This window comes from Desmodus rotundus, chromosome 7 (assembly GCF_022682495.2).
Source record: "Desmodus rotundus isolate HL8 chromosome 7, HLdesRot8A.1, whole genome shotgun sequence".
In the NCBI taxonomy this organism is placed as follows: Eukaryota; Metazoa; Chordata; class Mammalia; order Chiroptera; family Phyllostomidae; genus Desmodus; species Desmodus rotundus.
Window position 1 is genome coordinate 1462919 of NC_071393.1, and position 17433 is coordinate 1480351.

Genomic DNA, 17433 nt, shown 5'->3' on the forward strand with positions numbered 1-17433 from the left:
CCATTATGTGGCTCCTTTATATACCATTGCAAACTCCACACCAGTGAGTCCTTTCAAAATCCCAGGGGCCCGTAGAAAACCTTGACTGCTTCTAAGTCATGGGCCATTAACAATGGATGATCTTCAGTGTTAACAAACGGCCCCACCTGGTGCAGAACAGCCCCATCCCTCGGAGGCCCAGGCCCATTAGGGGAGGGGCGGAGTCACGTTAACACAGGCCCGGTGTCTCACGGCCTCTTCCGAGTGGAATGAAGCCACTTGAGTCTATGTTTTAAGAGGTTCACTGTAAACACCTTGCTCCTTGGGAAGCGGGACCTTTGGAGGAAATAACACATACCACGTGCTCTGTGGAACGAGCACATTAAATAAAAGTCATAAATACAGAGGAAGCGGGGGAACGGGGGGCAGGTGGCTCAGGGCCGCCCGGCTGACCGTGTGCAGAACCGGCATTCGCTGCTTGGGAGGGAGGCCGTCCGGCGCGTCCACACAGCTGGTCGACCTTACGCTCCAAACTGGAAGTCGTCTGTCCCACAGGGGGTGGGACGGGGCTCAAGTCACAGCTCCCAGCTGGTACAGACAGGACAGGAACCGCCTTCGCTGTGCCTGCTTCTCCCGTGGCCTCGGGACCCGGCAAAACGGGTCCGGGGAGGGGGGGGAGGCTGCAGACCATCACACCGTCAGCCCCCTTGGCCCCTGGGGTCCCAGTGGTGGGAGTGGGAGGCAGGCAGCCGATGGGACCTTCCCTGTGGCATTTCCAGTCTGTCTCTACCTCCTCCCTGCTGGGCAGCCAGGCCTCCGGTCATTGGTTGTTCTTGAAAGTGGGCCAGCATCTTCATCCCCTTTGGAGACACCCAGACCTGAATGAGTCTTTGCTCCAACGAGCCAGACCTCCAGTCTTCCCCAGACTCGCCGCCCCTGAAGGATGCGCACCAGCCGGGGATGCAGTGCGGGGTCAAGTGCAGCAGGTGGTGCCCGGAGCCCGTGCCCCTGCGGGCTGGGCGTAGCTGGGGAGGGATGTGACCCCAGCGCTCCAGGTTCCAGGGCTGAGGACATTCGGGGTGGAGGGGTCTCCAGGAGTCAGATGTGGGGGCCCAGGGGTGGGGGTTGGGATGGGAGAGACCATGCACAGCTGAGGAGGGAGGACAGGCCCAGAGGAGAGGGCTGATCACCGGGGGCCGTGCAGGGCAAGGGAGGTGTTCACGCCTTTTTTTAAAGACGCAGAAGTGATGTCCTGGCTGGTGTGGCTCAGTGGATTGAGTGCGGGCCTGCGAACCAAAGGGTCTCCTGTTGGATTCCCATTCAGGGCACAGGCCTGGGTTGCAGGCCAGGTCCCCAGTAGGGGGCGTGCAAGAGGCAACCACACGTTGATATTTCTCTACTTCTCTCCCTCCCTCTCCCTCTCTAAAAATAAAAATAAAATCTTAAAAAAAAAAAAAAGGAAAAGTGAAAACAGCCTTACAAAATTTCAGAATCTGTGTGGGTTGATTTCGGCCCTGAGAAAGCGGTGGGTGGGGTCCACGGGTGGCCCCCAAATTCATGCCCTCCGGAACCTGTGCATGTGCCCTTTTTGGCAATAGAACTTCTACAGGTGGAATTAAGTCATCCCGCACTGGAGTGGGCCCTGAGCCCAGCACAGCCGTGGCCTGGGCAGGTCAGGAACCAGCCCTGGCCTCTCCTCGCCGACGTCGGGCGGGCATCCCTCCTGGAGGCTCGAGGGAGAAGGCTTTCCGGCCTTTTCCAGCGCTGGGAGGCTGCCCTCCTACGGGCCTCGCCTCTGTCTCAGCCAGCACAAGGCTGCGGGCAGTTCCTCATTTTCCCAGTTTCTCAGCTCCACTCACCGTCTAAGGGTGGCTTGGGTGTGGCTACAGGACAATCACGGTCTAACCTCCAGGTGCCCCGCCTGGCGCCCCTCCTGGCAGGCCCCACACACCTGGACCCGCCCACTCGCTGTCTGCGGGCTCGCCTGCTGGGGTTCGGACCGGCCGGGCCGCGGCCTCTGTGAGGAGGCTCTTCTCGGCCTCCCACTCCCCGAGTCAGAGGAGAGAGGAGGATTTCCTCTCAGGTGCTCCTGGGGGAGGCAGGATTCCGGCCGAGGACCTCTCAGATCACGTGGGCACCCTGGAGCCCAGGGTGAGCCAAGGGCAAGCCAAGGGCGAGCCAGGTGCTAACCAGGTGCTGGCGGGCCTGACTGTGGATCCACCAGCTGAAACAGCGCCATCTCCTGGCAGAAGGGGGAACGGACTCTGGGAAAGCAGGACCTGACGCTCGATTCTCCCAGCCTTCCTACCCTGTCTGGGTTTGGAGCTGGAACTTGGCCTTCACCCTCCATTTCTCTCTCTCTCTCTCTCTCTCCCTACCTATCTATTTATTTTATTATCATTTTTTATTCTCACCCAAAGACATGACTATTGATTTTAGAGAGAGGGGAAGGGCAGGAGAGAGAGAGAGACGTCCATGCGAGAAACATCAATGGATTGCCACTCATTCGCACCTGGGCCGAGAACCAAACCCGCCACCCAGGCGCTCGATGCCCTGACCGGGAATTGAACCTGTGTCCTTTTGGTTTAAAGGACTGCACTCCAACCAGCTGAGCCACCTGGCCAGGGCTTCACACTCTTTTTTTTCAGACTGAAGGCAAACAGGAGGCCAGGCCCTCACCTGGGCTCTGGATTTCATGTAGGTTGTTTCCTGTCAAAATCAGAGGTTCCTAAGCCCACCCCCCACCCTCACTCTCCGCACAGTGAGCGAAGCCAGAGATTCCCCGCGCCTTCTGGGCGGAAGGCCCACCCTTCTGCTGTTAGAGACCCACCTCCCTCCACACGGCCGCCCCCCTTCCCACAATGGAATCTTCTCGTCCTCGCTGACGAATCTCCGGCCAGCTGCAGCTCCTGACAACTGCAGCGGGGCCCTGCTCCCCTGTAATTATGTGCTCGATTCTACACGATCCTGAATGACCTCTCCATCGATTCTCTCCTTGGGAGCTGGTGGCTGCTAAGGTGAAGCTCAAGGCTGATGGAAATTCAATCTGCTTCCCACGTTCCCCAGCCCTGCGGAGGATGCTCATAGATAAGAAAGGGTTGCCACCTGGGTGTTTAAGTAAAACAGCCAAGAAGCTGAGCGTCTGGTCGAGTGGGGAACGCTGAGCAGGAAGAGGCGTGTCCACACGCTGGTCAGGAGCAGGACGCAGGTGCTGGGAGTCGGGAAGGCAGGGTGAGGCGTTTGAGCCCACATCTCAGGTGTGGAGGGAGCCTCCCCCATGCTCACCTGCCTCCCTCCTGGGACTGGCTGTCTCCTGAACCTGGGCACCGGTCCCACCTGGGGCAATGGGGTGGGTTCAGGAGTGAGAAGGTGAAACCCTTCCGGGCAGGGACAGGGCCAGCCGGGCTGCTTGCAGGTGGGCAGGAAGTGCAGCCCAGCCTCGGCTTCTCCCTCCACGTGTGGTTCCCATCAGTGGCACCCTCTGGAACCCCCGAGGGGACATTTCTGAGAAGAACAGCCTCACTGAATGGTGGAGAAGGACACGGGAACCAGCGCCCTGCACGGCATGGTGGGTGGCCTGAGTCACCCGCACCCCGGGTCTTCTGGGATAGGCAGGCATGCAGGGTTTTTTTGTTGTTCAAGCCACTTGGAGTTGGGAGACCCTGGGGGGACCCTGAACGCGAGGGCCCTGTGGCTGGACGCCAATCTGTTGGCAGCACGTCCCCAGGCTGTGGGCGCCTCCTTCCAACATTCTGTGTGACTCTAGGCCTGCGAAATGCCTACAGCAGGTGACTCCAGAGACAGAGGCGGGTCTGCGGTTGCCAGGGGCTGGGGCGGGGTGGGCAGGGGGTCCAGCAGGTATGTGCACCTGTGTGTGGGGGGGGGAGGCATGCCTGTGCAGGTCGTGCGCATGCGTGTGCATGCGTGTGCACACAGCAGCTCAGCTGTGGTCGTGAGCGCACGACCTCAGGGAGCCGTCCCCGGGACATGCAGACTCAGAGAGGTCCTCACGCAGGGTCACGGCCCAGCCCCCGTGGAGGGGAGCCAGCGGCCTCCCACAGCTCTCCAGCCTGTCATCGCCCTTGACGGAGGGGACGCCTGGCCCTCCGAAGCATGAACGTCCCTGTCACCTCCAAACCAACCACCTCATAATAAATCCCTTCACTGGACGCAGGCCTCGCGTTATTCGCTTTCATCGTCCAACAGGCTTTATTGGCTCCTGACATACGGGAAGTGGCATCCACGGCCCATAACCCTCTAAAGTGAGGAACCATGTATTTTCTTTCCTACGGCAAAGAGGAGAGCGAGCGTGGCGGCGGCGGCGTTTCCTCTACTCACCACGGTCAAGGTCACCTGTCTGCTGGCAAAGCAACAGGAAGTCCAGTCCTGGGAGGGCGGGGTGGGCCTGGGGGGGCGGCCTGACTGTGAGGTGGGGAGAGAGGGTCCTTCCCGAGCCCGCGTGTGGCCTCCCCTCCCTGCTCCGGCCTTCGCCGCTGTCTGCCCTGCGGCTGCCGTCACCCGGCCCACATTCGTGTACAGGTTCTTGGGTGACGGCCTGCGTTCATTCCTTTTTCACAAGAGTTACTTTCTGGACGTACGACAGACGTGTGACAAGCGATGCATCTTCGATGGCTACAATTCAATGAACTTGGGGGTTAGAATGGTGCCCAGCCTGCGGCCCAGGAGGGTTGTGAGTGCGGCCCAACACAAAATCGTCAATTTACTTAAAACATGACGAGACCTTTCTGTGAGTATGTGTTGCAATGTATTCAGCGGGTGGCCCAAGACAACGCTGCTTCTTCCAGTGTGGCCCAGAGAAACCCAAAGGCGGGAGCCCCCGGACACCCATGAAGCCACGGCTGCCCTCAGCCCCTTCACTTCGTCACCGCCTCCGGCAGTCACAGTGGACTTACGAGAGCTCACGCAGTATTTACTGCGCTTTGAAGACAGCACAAGAGCACCCAGCAGCCACTGACAGGAGGAGTTCTATCGACTGCATGTCCAAGGGTAATATTTTAGGTAAATTGGACTAACTACAAAAACATTAAAATTAATTTTTTTGCTTTTAACAATGTAGCTTCCAGGAAATTTAAAATCACATATACATTTTTATCGGGCCGAGGTGGCGTTAAGATCAGCATGGAATGTCTGCTGTCGATCCCACGCCCCCGACGCAGTCACTGGGCCGCCATCGTGGGCGCCGCCATGAAGAACTCAGGGAAAACGCAGGTGGAAACCAACGCGGATGAATTTGGGCTCTGCCTCCCCTTCTGCTTGCTTTGCCGTCCAGACCGTCCAGGCCTCTGAGGTGTCCTGTGCTTGGGACAAGACATGTCTCCCCCGAGTGGCCTTCGCGGGCCCATCAGAGGCTGTCCCGGCTCAGTGACCTCTCTGTGGCGTTTGTCACAGCGGAAGCATTTCACCGCACTGTGGGAAGCTGTGATGAGCATTTGTAAGGGGGGGCAGGCATGTTCTGCCCAGGTCCAGCCCTGTGGACACCACTCCTTCTGTGCCTCCTGTCCCGTCTGCCCAACTTCCTCGTCTGTCCCCTCCAATCTCCTGCACCTGTGACTCTTTCCTAGAGGGACCCCACCTCGCCCAGAGCCCCAAAGTGCCTGGGACTCCCACTGCCTGGGGCCGTGCCTGGCCGTGAGTCCCGTGAAGCACCCACGTCTCAGCTGAACGCTCAGTCCCTCCGACCAACACGTCCAGGTCCCTGCCACCTTCGTATGGATGTCACGCTGTCTGTCCAGCCCAGTGAGCCTGGCGCCACCATCGGCTCCAACTCTGAGCTCCACGGTGTGAATCGGTAATACCCCAAGGGGACCAACATGGGGCTCACCTCCACCCACTCCTGACCCCGATCTTTGCCCTTGAGTCTCCTTGCCCATTGCTGTCACATCGATGGGAGACTTAGCCGATGGGACCGATCTTCTGTCACCAGCCACAGACCAGGCTGAGCACAGGCGTGTGGCCCTGACACCTGTCCCATCACCTTCCCACACTCCCCCTGCCCGTGGGAACAGCTGTGCACTGTAGCTCCTCTCTGGAGTGGCAGCCGGGGGCCTCGCTGGGCAAGCAGGTGCTGCTCTCACTGAAACCAGTGCGACCGAGCGACGGCCCTCCAGGCGGATGCACCCCGAAGAGCAGGGCTGGCTGCTGCTCACCCCTCTGCCCCTCCCTCGGGGCCCCTCAGCTCCCGCACACGGCCCGCAGCCCTGGTCCGGGAGCCTTCCTGTTAATTGCACTTAAAAGTCCTTAGGGGCCCTTTGATCTCAGCTGCGGGGAGCGGAGTCCGTAAGAATTTGTAAGAACAGATGCGAGGCGCCGCGCGAGGTGAACTCGGTCATTTTAATAAATTTTTTACAGTGCTCATGGGCTGCTTTTAAAATTGGAAAAATAATTTAAAAGTCGTATTTCTAATGGCATCCTTTGAAACTTTGAGTATGACCGTGAACAGAAATCGCGAGCGGCATTAAAGCCAGACAGTGGAGGGTACAGAAGACAAGCTCTTCATTTTTATTTCCGGGGAGCGGGGCTCGAGGGCCTTCTCAAACACTTCATTTCTTCTGCTTTTCTTTATTCTCCAGGTTTTGTGCAATAAGCCTGAATTGCTTTTCTTTTTTTTTCCTTTGTTTTCGGTCAGTCTTATTACATTTTTTAACACAAGGAAACGGGCGAAAAGCTTGTGTTGGTGCAATAACCGAGGCCACGGTCTCCGGAGATGCAAGCCTGGGTCCGATCCCGCCCCCGCCCCTGCTCAGCCGTGACCTTGTCCATAATCTGGGGTGGGGGCTGTGTGCATCACCCACCTCCCTCAGACGGCAGTGTGAGGGAGTCACTGATGGGCACCGTCCACCGGCGAGTGGGGACTTCCACTGTCCTCACGGTCTCAGGTCTCAGAGCCGACGTAGCTCAGCTGACCAGAGTGGACCACGGAAGGACTGTTTTTATAGTTTAGCACAGGGCAGAAGCTCGCCAGCCAGCAGTGGAGCCAACCATGCGCCCCTTTCCCTTACTTGGAGCCTGAGTCCCGGAAAGAAATAGGCGGGCTCTTGGGGCAGGGAGCGAGACTTAGGGGGGACACGGTATCACACAGCAGGTCGTGAAGGCTGGTCTCCCCCTCCACTCCACTCCCGCCCACAGCAGCCCAGCCGAGGGAGGGCAGGGCCCCCTGGTGCCGTGATTAAGACAACGGTCACAGTATATGAACCCTTTGCTTCCCCAAGAAGAATTGCTCTGTGACGATGGCAGGGAACTCCCAGGAGAATCTCCCGTAGCGACACAGGCACCTCTGGGCAAAGTCGCAGAGACAGAGAGTGGACTGGTGGTGGCCTGGGGCTGGGGGCTCGGAGGGCCAATGGGGAGTGGGTCTAATGGGAGTGGAGAATCTTCAGGGATGACGAGAACTTTCCAGACCTGATATAACGAGGGTGCCCGACTCGGCAAGTGTACACGCCAACAACCATCGAATCGAACGCTTTAATGGGTCGATTTTTATAGTAGGTGAATTGTATCTCAATAAACCCTTTTTTTTAAGTACCCCCATCCTCTACTAAAAAATTCTCTTTCCCCAACTAACCAACAGCAACAAGGATGCCACCGAAACCTCCAAGAGCAGCAACAAACACAGAAGCAAAACAAACAAAAGTGAACCTTTGTCCCAGGGGGGGGGGGGGGGCGGGGGGGCGACGTCCACACAGTTTGACACGAAGGTCAAGGCCCCCTGCGAGGGAGGTGGGGGCGCCCTGAGGTAGATCGGCAGTGTTGGAACCCCCCTGAAAATGGTTAGAAATGCACTTTTTGGCCTGTAAAAAATAATATAAACAGCTATTTTAAAACGGAGCTGGAGCAGCCACCCCGGAGGAGCCGCTGGGCTGTTTTCCTCTTAAAACCTGTGGATGTTAACACAGAACGAAGGAACCTCTGGACCGGGCCCACAGCAACACTGCGTCCCGAATGACTGTCTGCAAAGACAACCAGAGCGCAGGCGCTGCAACTGCCGCGCCGGAGACCGCCAGGCTGGAAGCGGACCCCACTGTTGGGAACCAGCGACACCGTTACCCCATCTGCTCCCACGGCAGCGCCCTGTGGGTGCACCTGTTCCCCTTCCCTTTCTCACTGATGCCATCGTCACCTTTGTCTCTTCGTTGAAGCCCTATTTGGGCTCCTGCCTGGAGCAGAGCCTCCTGAATAGCCATTCTTTTTTGCGGGGTGTTTGTGTGCCTCTCAGCAAATGTTTGCGGCCTCTCGCCACGGCCCGCCTGTGTTTCGGTCCCCGGCGCTGGGCTCACTGAGCTGTGTTGGATCAGCCGTCCTGGCGACTCCCAGCATACTCAAGTTCACGGCTGTCGACGATGTGGGCAAGGGACTGCGGGTTCCCTCGTCAGGAGTCACTCTGGATCCGTCCAGAGGGGAAAGGAAGTTCGGCAAGCGTTGCGTTTTCCCTCAGCAGGCAGCTCATCGCTCCGGCAAGTGCTACGTTTGCCGGGGGCAGAAACCGGGAGTCAGGTGGAATAAGAGACACCCCACGAGACACGGGTTTGTCAAGCCACGAAAGCATTTTAATGACAATTGACATCACAGGTATAAATAAATAGCTCCTTTTTTCCTGTCTATAGTATGTGCTAGAAATCTCTTTTGAAAGGTCCAGCTAAGCTCATGAGGCTTCGAGGACTCTGTCTCAGCTATCGATTCTAGTGATTACAAAAATAAAACCAAGACACATCCGGGGAGCCTGTGAGCACTGCCTGCCGACAGCCCAAGCGGCAGCCGCCACGCACGAGCCGGCGTCACGAAGGGGCCACCTCGCCCCGGCTCGTCCGCTGGGCCCCGGACACGCCGCTCTGGAGGAAGGCATTCCTGATGCGCTGCACACAGTCGGCATTCACAGATCGCAGCTGGCTGGCGTCTCTCACGGACCTCTGCCCTTCCAGCCTGTGCTGGTGCAGCCCGCTCGGCAGAGTTGGGAAAGCAGCTTAAAAACGCTCCCAGTTTTTATCTATGTTCGTTTCCCAGTGTCAGTGGGTGTCCCGATGGAGCCGCCGTGCGAGGGGACGCTGAGCACCCTTGGGGGTGGGCTCCCTCGGGGCTCTGACCCGACGTCCCCAACAGAGGAGAGTGCCCGTGGCAGTGGCCACGGAGTGGCTGGGTGGTCGGGGGCCTGGCTGGGCTTGTGCTGCTGGCTGTGTGCCACGTGAGCAGCCTCTGACAGTGTCCCCAAGGTGGCTGTAGCCTGTGCCACCTGTGACTGCTGGTGCCCCGGAGGCTCCGGGAACTCCCTTTACATGCAGACGCCCGGCAAATAGCGACAAGGCCGTGGGAGAGAAAAGCTTCTTCAAACGTCCTCAGAGAATGAATTAAAAGTGACCATTTCTAAGAGTCTGTCTAATGAATAGGAATATGATTTGTGTTTAATTTAGGGAAAAATATACCATTTGATCCCCAGAAAATCAACATTAAAGCGAAATCAAATGGACATTCGGGACACCAGAAGAAAAAAGGGAAAAGGAAATAGAGAAAGAGGGAAGGTGAGCAAGTAAGATCTAGAAACGCTGAGGCTGTCCCCAGAGGAGACGGACGGACACCCAGACAGCGGCCCCCCAGCCCCGTGTGGGCCGTCCCCAGGGAACTGGGATGGAACTGTCTCCAGCGGGCCCCGGCTTTCTATTAGGCTCCTTCATTAGCAGTATAAACCAATGACGATTTCTGTCCCTTTTTATTTGTCTCTTTGCATTTTTCCACAAGTCATTTTTGGTGGCTTGACTGTGTCACACCCTGACTCGTGAGACAAGCTCCCTCATGTGCCCTGGCGCGGCTCCGTGTCTCAGTCCCCGGCGTCCCCGGCGTTCCTTCGCCGACGCACGCAGCTCTGCCCTCACCCACTGCTAAAAAACCTTTGATTACAAAAAAGGTCCCTTCATGGCTTCAAAACACCCAACGGGTCTAAAGGGGCCCCAGCGCACCCCTGCTCAACCCCCCTGAACAGAGACCTCCACGCCAGGGGCCCAGGTCCACTCTGGAAGTGATGGGGGGGGCCTGAGGGCCCAAGGGGCCTACACTTTGTCCTTGAACTTCTCCAGGTAGTTTCTGAGTTCTCTGGGGGCCCCCAGGTCCAGGTCCCGGCACACCCACTTGATGTCCTCGTCATTGCCGCCGAGGATGCAGTTCGCCGTGGGGCAGCCGTCGTCAGGGGGGACGGCGGTGAAGGTGGCGAACTTCACCTTCTTCCTCTTGGAGGTGGGCGAGTGCGGGGGCTCGTGCTTCTGGTCCCGGCCCTGCCTGCCCCCCGACTCGGCCGGCCTGGGCCCCTGGCCCGGCGCCTGCTTCTGGGAGGAGCCGCCGTTGAGCAGGAGGCGGCTGCCGTCCTCGCAGGCCCCTGGCCCACGGTCCAGGACGGTGGTGTGCTCGTCGGGCAGCGGCGGAGACCCCTGGCCCACGCTCTCCAGGAGCTCGGCCTCGTTGCCCAGCCACACCCAGTCGTGCGAGTGGGTCATGGAGGCCTGGCCTTCCAGGGGTACCTGCTTGTGCCGGTACCTGAGGGCGAAGGCGGCACAGTTGATGAGGAAGACCAGGATGGCCAGGCAGAAGACGCCCAGCAGCGCGTACATGCCGATCTGCAGGTCGCTCAGCCCACGGGCCGCCTGCACCAGGCCGCCGTCCCCCAGCCCGGCCCCGGCCTGCGGGAGGTCTGCGGGTGCCGGGAAGTCGCTGACGTCGATGGGGATGTTCTGCAGCGGAGCCTCCCCGGGCGGCAGGCCCCCGTCCAGCTGGCTGTTCTCGGCCACCTGGTTGTCCAGCAGCGACTTGGCGGTGGGGACGCCCCTGCGAGCCCCCTCCTCACGCCCCAGCGAGGAGCTGCCCTGGAGGAGCCCATCCTGGCCTGCACGCTCGGGATCCTGGCCCTTCGGGCGCCGGTCGCTGGCATGGTTCTTGATCTCAGCTTCGCTGTCGTCTCCTCCGGGGCTGGAGTCCGCGTCCTTCTGGCCAAACTTGACCCTGACGCTGGCGACACCCACCGCCAGGATGCTCTTGCGTTTGGATTTCTGGCAGGTCTCTGAGATGGCCAGGTCCACACGGAGCAGCGGCCCCTGGCCCTCCCCTTCAGCCACCACGACGGGCCACCTGGGAGAGCGGGCCTGGGGGACGGACACCACGGCCTCATCCAGGGAGGTGGCCGTCAGGGTGAAGTCCTCGGGGTCGTAGATGTCCAGAGGTGTCACAGAGCCGTCGCTGAACTGGAGCCAAGTGCTGACCACGGCCTCCTGCAGAGAGACAGCCTGTTAGAGGGCCCAGGGGGTCGTCTGCTCTCTGAGGCTCCTCCCTGCCCACTGCTGGAACAGAGCCCACAGACACAGGGGGCAGGACTCCAGGCCCAGACAGGACGGGCAGTAAATCACCGTAATTTAAACCAGAGCAAACGCGGACAGGCAGAGACAGCTCCCGCATAGTCCGCCCCAGGGAAAACCCCACAAAACCCCCAGATGCCACGACGTCCCACTGGTTTTATGAACAAAGATCCCCTGAGTGAGTGGCTGCACCCTCCCGGGTCCTGCTGCTCAGTCTGACGCTCCCACGTCCCTCTGATCGGGACCCTCGTGAGGACACCGAGGCCAGCACGTCCCATCGCCAGTCATCCATGGTGACCTCTGCCTCTCGTGCTCAATTACATCTGCAAAGTCCCCTTTGCCATGTAAGGTGACCCGGTCCCTGTGGCAGGAACCAGGACATGGTCCCCTTTGGTGCGCAGCTAGCCAGGAGGCTGTGGCACTTCCCGGGCGGCAGCTGCTGTCCCAAGTGCCGTGCACAGGTGCATGCGGGTCCCCTGCCCAGGGACGCATGGTGACAAAATGAGCAGAGCAGCCTCAGCCTGAGAGGCGCTCGGGATGGAAGGAAACAGTCAGTGGGGGACGTCTCTCACTGGTCACTGCCTGAACGCCCCTGCCCTCCCCTGCCGACACTGGCCACCTGTGACAGGAGCGCATTCGGCTGGCTGTCTTCACCGTCACCTCCTGCCTCCCTGTCCCCTCTCCCCCTCCTGACAGGTTCCCTTCACCCAGATAAAGGATGGCCGTGGGGGTCCTCTCGAGAGGCCCAGCGTCTGGGAAAGCAAAGCTGCGACAGACGTTCTGGCTGAGTAATTCTGCTTGCGCCCTGTCTCTTCCATCTGTCTGTCCCTACCGCCTGACAGACCACACAACCCGCCACGCCCCCTTCTGCTGCCTGAATCGAATGTATCCACGCCGGGGTTCCGGCCGGTTCCTCTCCGAGCTTCCTTTGGAGCCCACGTGGGGAGGTGTCGTACCCACTCCCATCCTCGGATCCTCCGGCTCACAGATCGTTCAGAGTTTGCATCTCAGAGTCGAAACCACCCAGAGCAGGTGCCAGCCCCCCCCACACCCCGCCCCCCAGGGCTGCGATAACACATTGTTAACACCGTCTGTGAGTTCCTCTCGGCTGGCTTTTCATTTTGTTAGTTTTTCTTCACAAACTGTGATGGAGAAAGAACTTCACACCCAGCAAGCCCCTGGACGGCAGAGGATCTGAATGAAGCCCTCAGAACACGGGGCGGGGGCGGGGGGCTTGCCAACATCTGTCCCCCTCGTCCCTGCAGTGTGACATCACTGAGACGTCCTGTTAGCGAATTTCAGAGGCTGCACTGGAGTGTCTTCTCGGGGGGACACCACCACATGTCCCCAAAGAGGAGGGATTCTGAGTGACTTAAAATAACACTCGCCCCGGAGTGGTTTTGGGTCCTACCCTGTCCTGGGTGAATGGCATCCACAAGTCCCTGAGTCGGGGCCACCCACCCCTGCCACCCCCCTCACTCCTGCCACCCTTCTGCAGAATCAGGGACGGTGACGGCCCTCTCCGTCCTGGCCTCCGGGCTCCCACCTGTTTGGGGACCCGCAGCAGCTCCTCGGCCGTGGCCACGGCTGTGACGGTCCTGCTGTTCTCTGCGCCGGGGTGCAGGGTGACAGACAGCCCCGCCACGAGCTGGACAGCCAAGTCCGTCAGCGACACTTTGTCATCTAACACGGTTACCGTCTTCTCTGCCAGGATGGAGTCGGACAGCGGGGACAACACCTGTGGGGCGGGCAGCACGCGAGGCAAACCCGTCACACCTGCTTCTGGGGTTGGACGCCTCCCTAGCCACATTCCTGCATCCCCCACGGGCCAGGGGTCTGGAGGATGGGGGAAGGGCGCAGGCACCTTCCTCACTGCACACGCCTGAGAGGCACCTCTGAGAGTCAGATGAAGTTGCCCCTCCTGGACTCTTCAGTTCTGCCTGTCGGAAAACTGACGCCACGCTAACCCCATGCTAGCTCTGCCGGGAGACCACCCTCCACCTGCTGGGGGACGAGGCGACGGCCGCGGCGATCCCGCCCGCTGATCCCCCGAGGGGGCTTCCCGAATCCTGTTCCAAGGGAACTACAGAACCAACCAGGGGTGTTGTGACTTGGCCCGTCCACCACCCCTGCGCACGAGCCCAGGGTTGGACGGTGGACATGCAGGTGAGTGGAGACACGTGCACGGCCATTTCCCCCACGGTGGATGTAGAAGGACCCGGAATGACTTTCCAAACAGGAGGAGCAAGCAGGGTGGGAATTGCCAGCTTGTGGAAAAGCCCCCCATGCTTCCAGGGCTGTTCAGAGACCCGCCCTTTGAGACATGGCCTTGAGCATGTGAGGCAGGAGGATGGCACGGGGAGGGGGGGGTTGTTGAATGAATGAATGGCGGGAAGACAGAGGGATTAAGGAAAGAAGGGGGGACAGAGGCGTCTTCCCTGGCCATAGGAGGAGCATGTGTGGAGGAGGCTCAGGGTCCAGTCAGGGGTCCCGGGAGGTGGCAGGAAAGCAGGGTGCCACAGGGAGAGGGGTCACATGGGGGGCTAAGTGCCACCACCTTCTCCACTCCATTTGGAAGGAGACTGGGACTCAAAGAGCTGGTCCAGCTCACTGTCTGCTGTCCCCAGGAGGCCACCATGCAGACGAGGCACTGGCCCCAGCGCCCTGCCCACCTGGCGAGCGTCCCCCTCGCCCCCCACGCACAGAGCTGGGCGTGCAGGGTCCCCAGCTCCACTTCCTACCTGGATGGTGGTCATCCCGACCTCCCGCCCGACCAGGATCCCGCCGTGCTGCAGGGTGGCGACGTGGGGCTCCTCCACCTTCATGAAGTCGGCCACCAGGTGCGTGATGTCCACCTGCCAGTCGGGACTGAGCAGGTGGCTCAGCTGTCCCCACGGGCCGGCGCCCTCAGACACGAACTGGGTGAGGACCCGCACGGTGGTGCGCTGGTACTGTAGGGTGCAGCCCCGGCCCCGCCGCTCCTCCTCGTCCTCGTCCTCGCTGTCCCGCGTGGGCCTGTGGGGGAGGAGGTGGCGTCCTCAGGCCCAGAGCCGGCAGGTGCCAGGTGCCGGCCTCAGCCTCCCGCAGACGGCCTTCCAGGCAGGGGCCGCGGGAGCGCGGAGCCTCGGACGCCCGCTCCTTGAGGACAATTACCGACACGGAAAGGCGTGAGAGCGGCTACGCCCGAAGCCTCCACTCTCGCCCATGTAGCTCATAGCCACAGGTAGCCATTTACAGTGTAATTTAAATTGTAAAACTAATGATAATGGATGAACTTGGACATTGTCTTTGTAATTTAATTTAAATTGTAAAATTGTAAGGGATAAAAATTAAATCCATGAAGAAACTAGGCTTCTCAGTGACACAGGCTGTGTTCTGAGGATCCACAACCACACAGGCCGTGGCCTCCCTATTGGACAGTATGTTTCTAGAACATTCCGGCACTGCTGGAAGTTCCATCGGGACAGAGCCACATGACACCCCAGAGGGGTAACGTCCTTCGAAGCTCCAGGTGCACAAACTTTTTCCACTTCATGAAACTCTGAGTCAAATGCTGAATATTGACTCTCTCAGGTCCAGGTGAGAAAATGGGCACAGAGAGGTTAGGCGGCGTGCCCAAGGTCACACAGCATGGAGCTGGCAGAGCTTAGGTTGGCACTGGCAAGTCGCGGCTGTGCCCTCCTCAGGGACACGTGCACCTTCCTCGCCACGCCCAGAAACCTTGCCCCTCGGCCACGTATGAGCACTATGTCCTCTGAAGTATTGGCTGGACTCACAGCTGCCCTCCCGAGCCAGGCTGAGACTCCCCAAGACAGGCTGTTTCTCCTGTGGACACGGGGTGAGCGTCCCACCCTGCCAGTGCCTCCCCTTGCGGCGCGCTCTGGCTTATTGCTGTGATGGACACACCAGCGGTGCCCGGGAGGCGGTGGGGAGAGGCTCCGGTGGTTGAGGGCAGAGGGTTCCAGGAAGACAGCTGGGACTCTCATCTGCTGAGAGGGGCCTCAGAGTTGGGAAACAGGACCCCAAACTCCTACATACGACCATCCGGAGTCACAGGGAATAAATGAAAGGCTTTGCTTGTTTGTTTGTTTGTTTAAGAGCAAATAGTGACACCTTGGTCCTGTACACTGGCAATTAAATTTTATCCAGTGATTCCCTAGGCAGAGAGCTTTTCAAGCTTAGAGATGTTCTTGAACCACAGAAAAGGGAGTTACTGCTTCACTAAAGGAAAATAAATCAAAACTTACATTTCCCTGGGGGGCTGAGGGGCTAGAAAAATGTGTAACTTCTGGCCAGCCTTGACCGGTGTGGCTCAGTGGGTTGGGTGTCCTCCCGCAAAGCAAAGGGTTGCAGGTTGAATCCCTGGTCTGGGCTCAGGCCTGGTTGCAGGTTTGGTCCCCGCCGGGGATGTGTGGGAGGCAACTAACTGATGTTCCTCTCCCTCTTTCTACCTCCATTCCCCTCGCTGTAACAATAAGTAAAATCTTAAAATAAGTGTAACCTCCACCTCTCTGTCTTCAGGGAGGCATGTTCAGGAGACGGCCCGCTGCAAGCCCAAGGGCAGGTGCAGCTGGCCCTGGGGGTCTGAGGCTGACCCGGGTGCGGCAGCCTTCCCGCCTGGCTGGCTCCTCCCAGTCCTGGTCCCCTAGGAGGGCTGGGGTTGGGCTGTAGGACACGGAATCACCACGATGACAGAAGAACCTACTATGCGCTGGGCCCGGCGCTGGCTCCTTTAACGTGATGCTGGGTAAACAAGGTCATAGCCATGCCCCGGTGCCCCTCCCCACCGGGCTCACCTCTTGCTGGCCACGACGGGGACCCGCCAGCCCTTGACCTGGCTCAGCTCCGTGTCGGACACCTCGATCTGCAGGGGCAGCCGGGGTGCCCACACGGTGATGAGCAGGGGCGCGTGCAGGTGCTGGTAGCTGAAGGTCACCACCACGTCCACCTTGCCCTTCACCTCTTTGCCGTTGACGAAGACGTAGTCGCAGCGGTCGGACACCTGCAGAGACAGAGGGGGGTGCAGGCCAAGTTCACGGCCCGACACCATCCTTCCACTTGTCCTTGCTGCTTGCAAACCGCACGTGCTTGAGCCAGCCGCCTCCCAGCGCAGAGCCCGCGACAAGGGTTCAGCGCAGTTTGTCGACTGGGGAGGTGACCCTGGAGGGCAGTGGCCGGGCGCAGAGTGAGGGAGACAGAGAGTGAGGAAAAGCCCACAGAAAGGTGCATTTCTGGGTTTGCTGCGGTGGCCACGGGGCTGTTTCTGCAGGGACGTGTGGACAAGCTGCAGAATCGCCCCCCTGACGAATCGGAGGCAGGGGTGCTACCCTCTGCCCCTCTCTCTTGCTGGCTGAGGGCTGTGGGTCGCCCCGTGGGTTAGCTCCCCTGCACTTTCAGGCCGAGACACAGAGCCCCGGCATCTGAGAGGCCCCTGGGGCAGAAAGCAGAAAGCAGCTTGAGGGGTTTGCTGCAACCACCAAGTGACCTTGAACTGCACAGAGTTGCAGCTGGGACTGAACTCTGTGTGGCCAAGGGAATGTGACAGGGGCACCAGAGTGCTGTCCAGGCCGCTGCCTGCTCAGTGAGTGAGTCCCCACCACGTCCCCCCTGGGGAAGCCTCCCAGGGGACCTGAAGATTAGAAGTCTCCCCTCCCCCCCCAGCACACCTTGGCGATAGTTAAGTCCCCTGGAAATTAGACGGGATTCTGACCTTCCACCTTAGTGAACTGAACAGTGAGCATAGAAATCAGGTCGGGTCATGGAGAAACAACACGGCCCGTCTTGCACGGCCGCGTCTCTGAGACGTGACTGACATCGACCTGTGTGACCACATCGACTGCCGAACTCGGGGACCCTTGAAGGCAAGACGTGCCTCCGGTTCACCTTTGATCTCTTGGTTCCTCCTGTCAGCTGCTCAGGAGGAGCTCAGCAAGGTGGACATTGAAGGGGTGGATGGATGATGGATGCGTGGGCGGGCGGGCGGATGCCTGGGGGGGGCCGGTGGGCGGATGGGTGGGTGGATGAATAATAGATGGATGATGGATGATGGATGTGGATGGATGGGAAGATGACGGATGGATGGATGACGGACAGCTGGATCGGTGGA

The 17433-nt window shown here is 59.6% G+C and overlaps 1 protein-coding gene across 3 annotated transcripts in view; it reads right to left on the reverse strand.

Annotated features, from left to right (window-relative positions):
• Positions 1–8537: 8537 nt before the first annotated feature.
• Positions 8538–17433, reverse strand: part of TMEM132C (transmembrane protein 132C) — a 158885-nt gene continuing 149989 nt past the window's right edge. For all 3 annotated transcript variants that reach the window (XM_053928916.1, XM_053928915.1, XM_053928917.1), the window contains 4 exons: positions 16124–16329; positions 14069–14342; positions 12874–13065; positions 8538–11243 (listed from right to left, as the gene is read on the reverse strand). In XM_053928916.1, coding sequence (XP_053784891.1) covers positions 10035–11243; positions 12874–13065; positions 14069–14342; positions 16124–16329 — 1881 coding nt within the window. In that variant the 3' untranslated portion in view covers positions 8538–10034. The remainder of the gene's footprint in view (positions 11244–12873; positions 13066–14068; positions 14343–16123; positions 16330–17433) is intronic.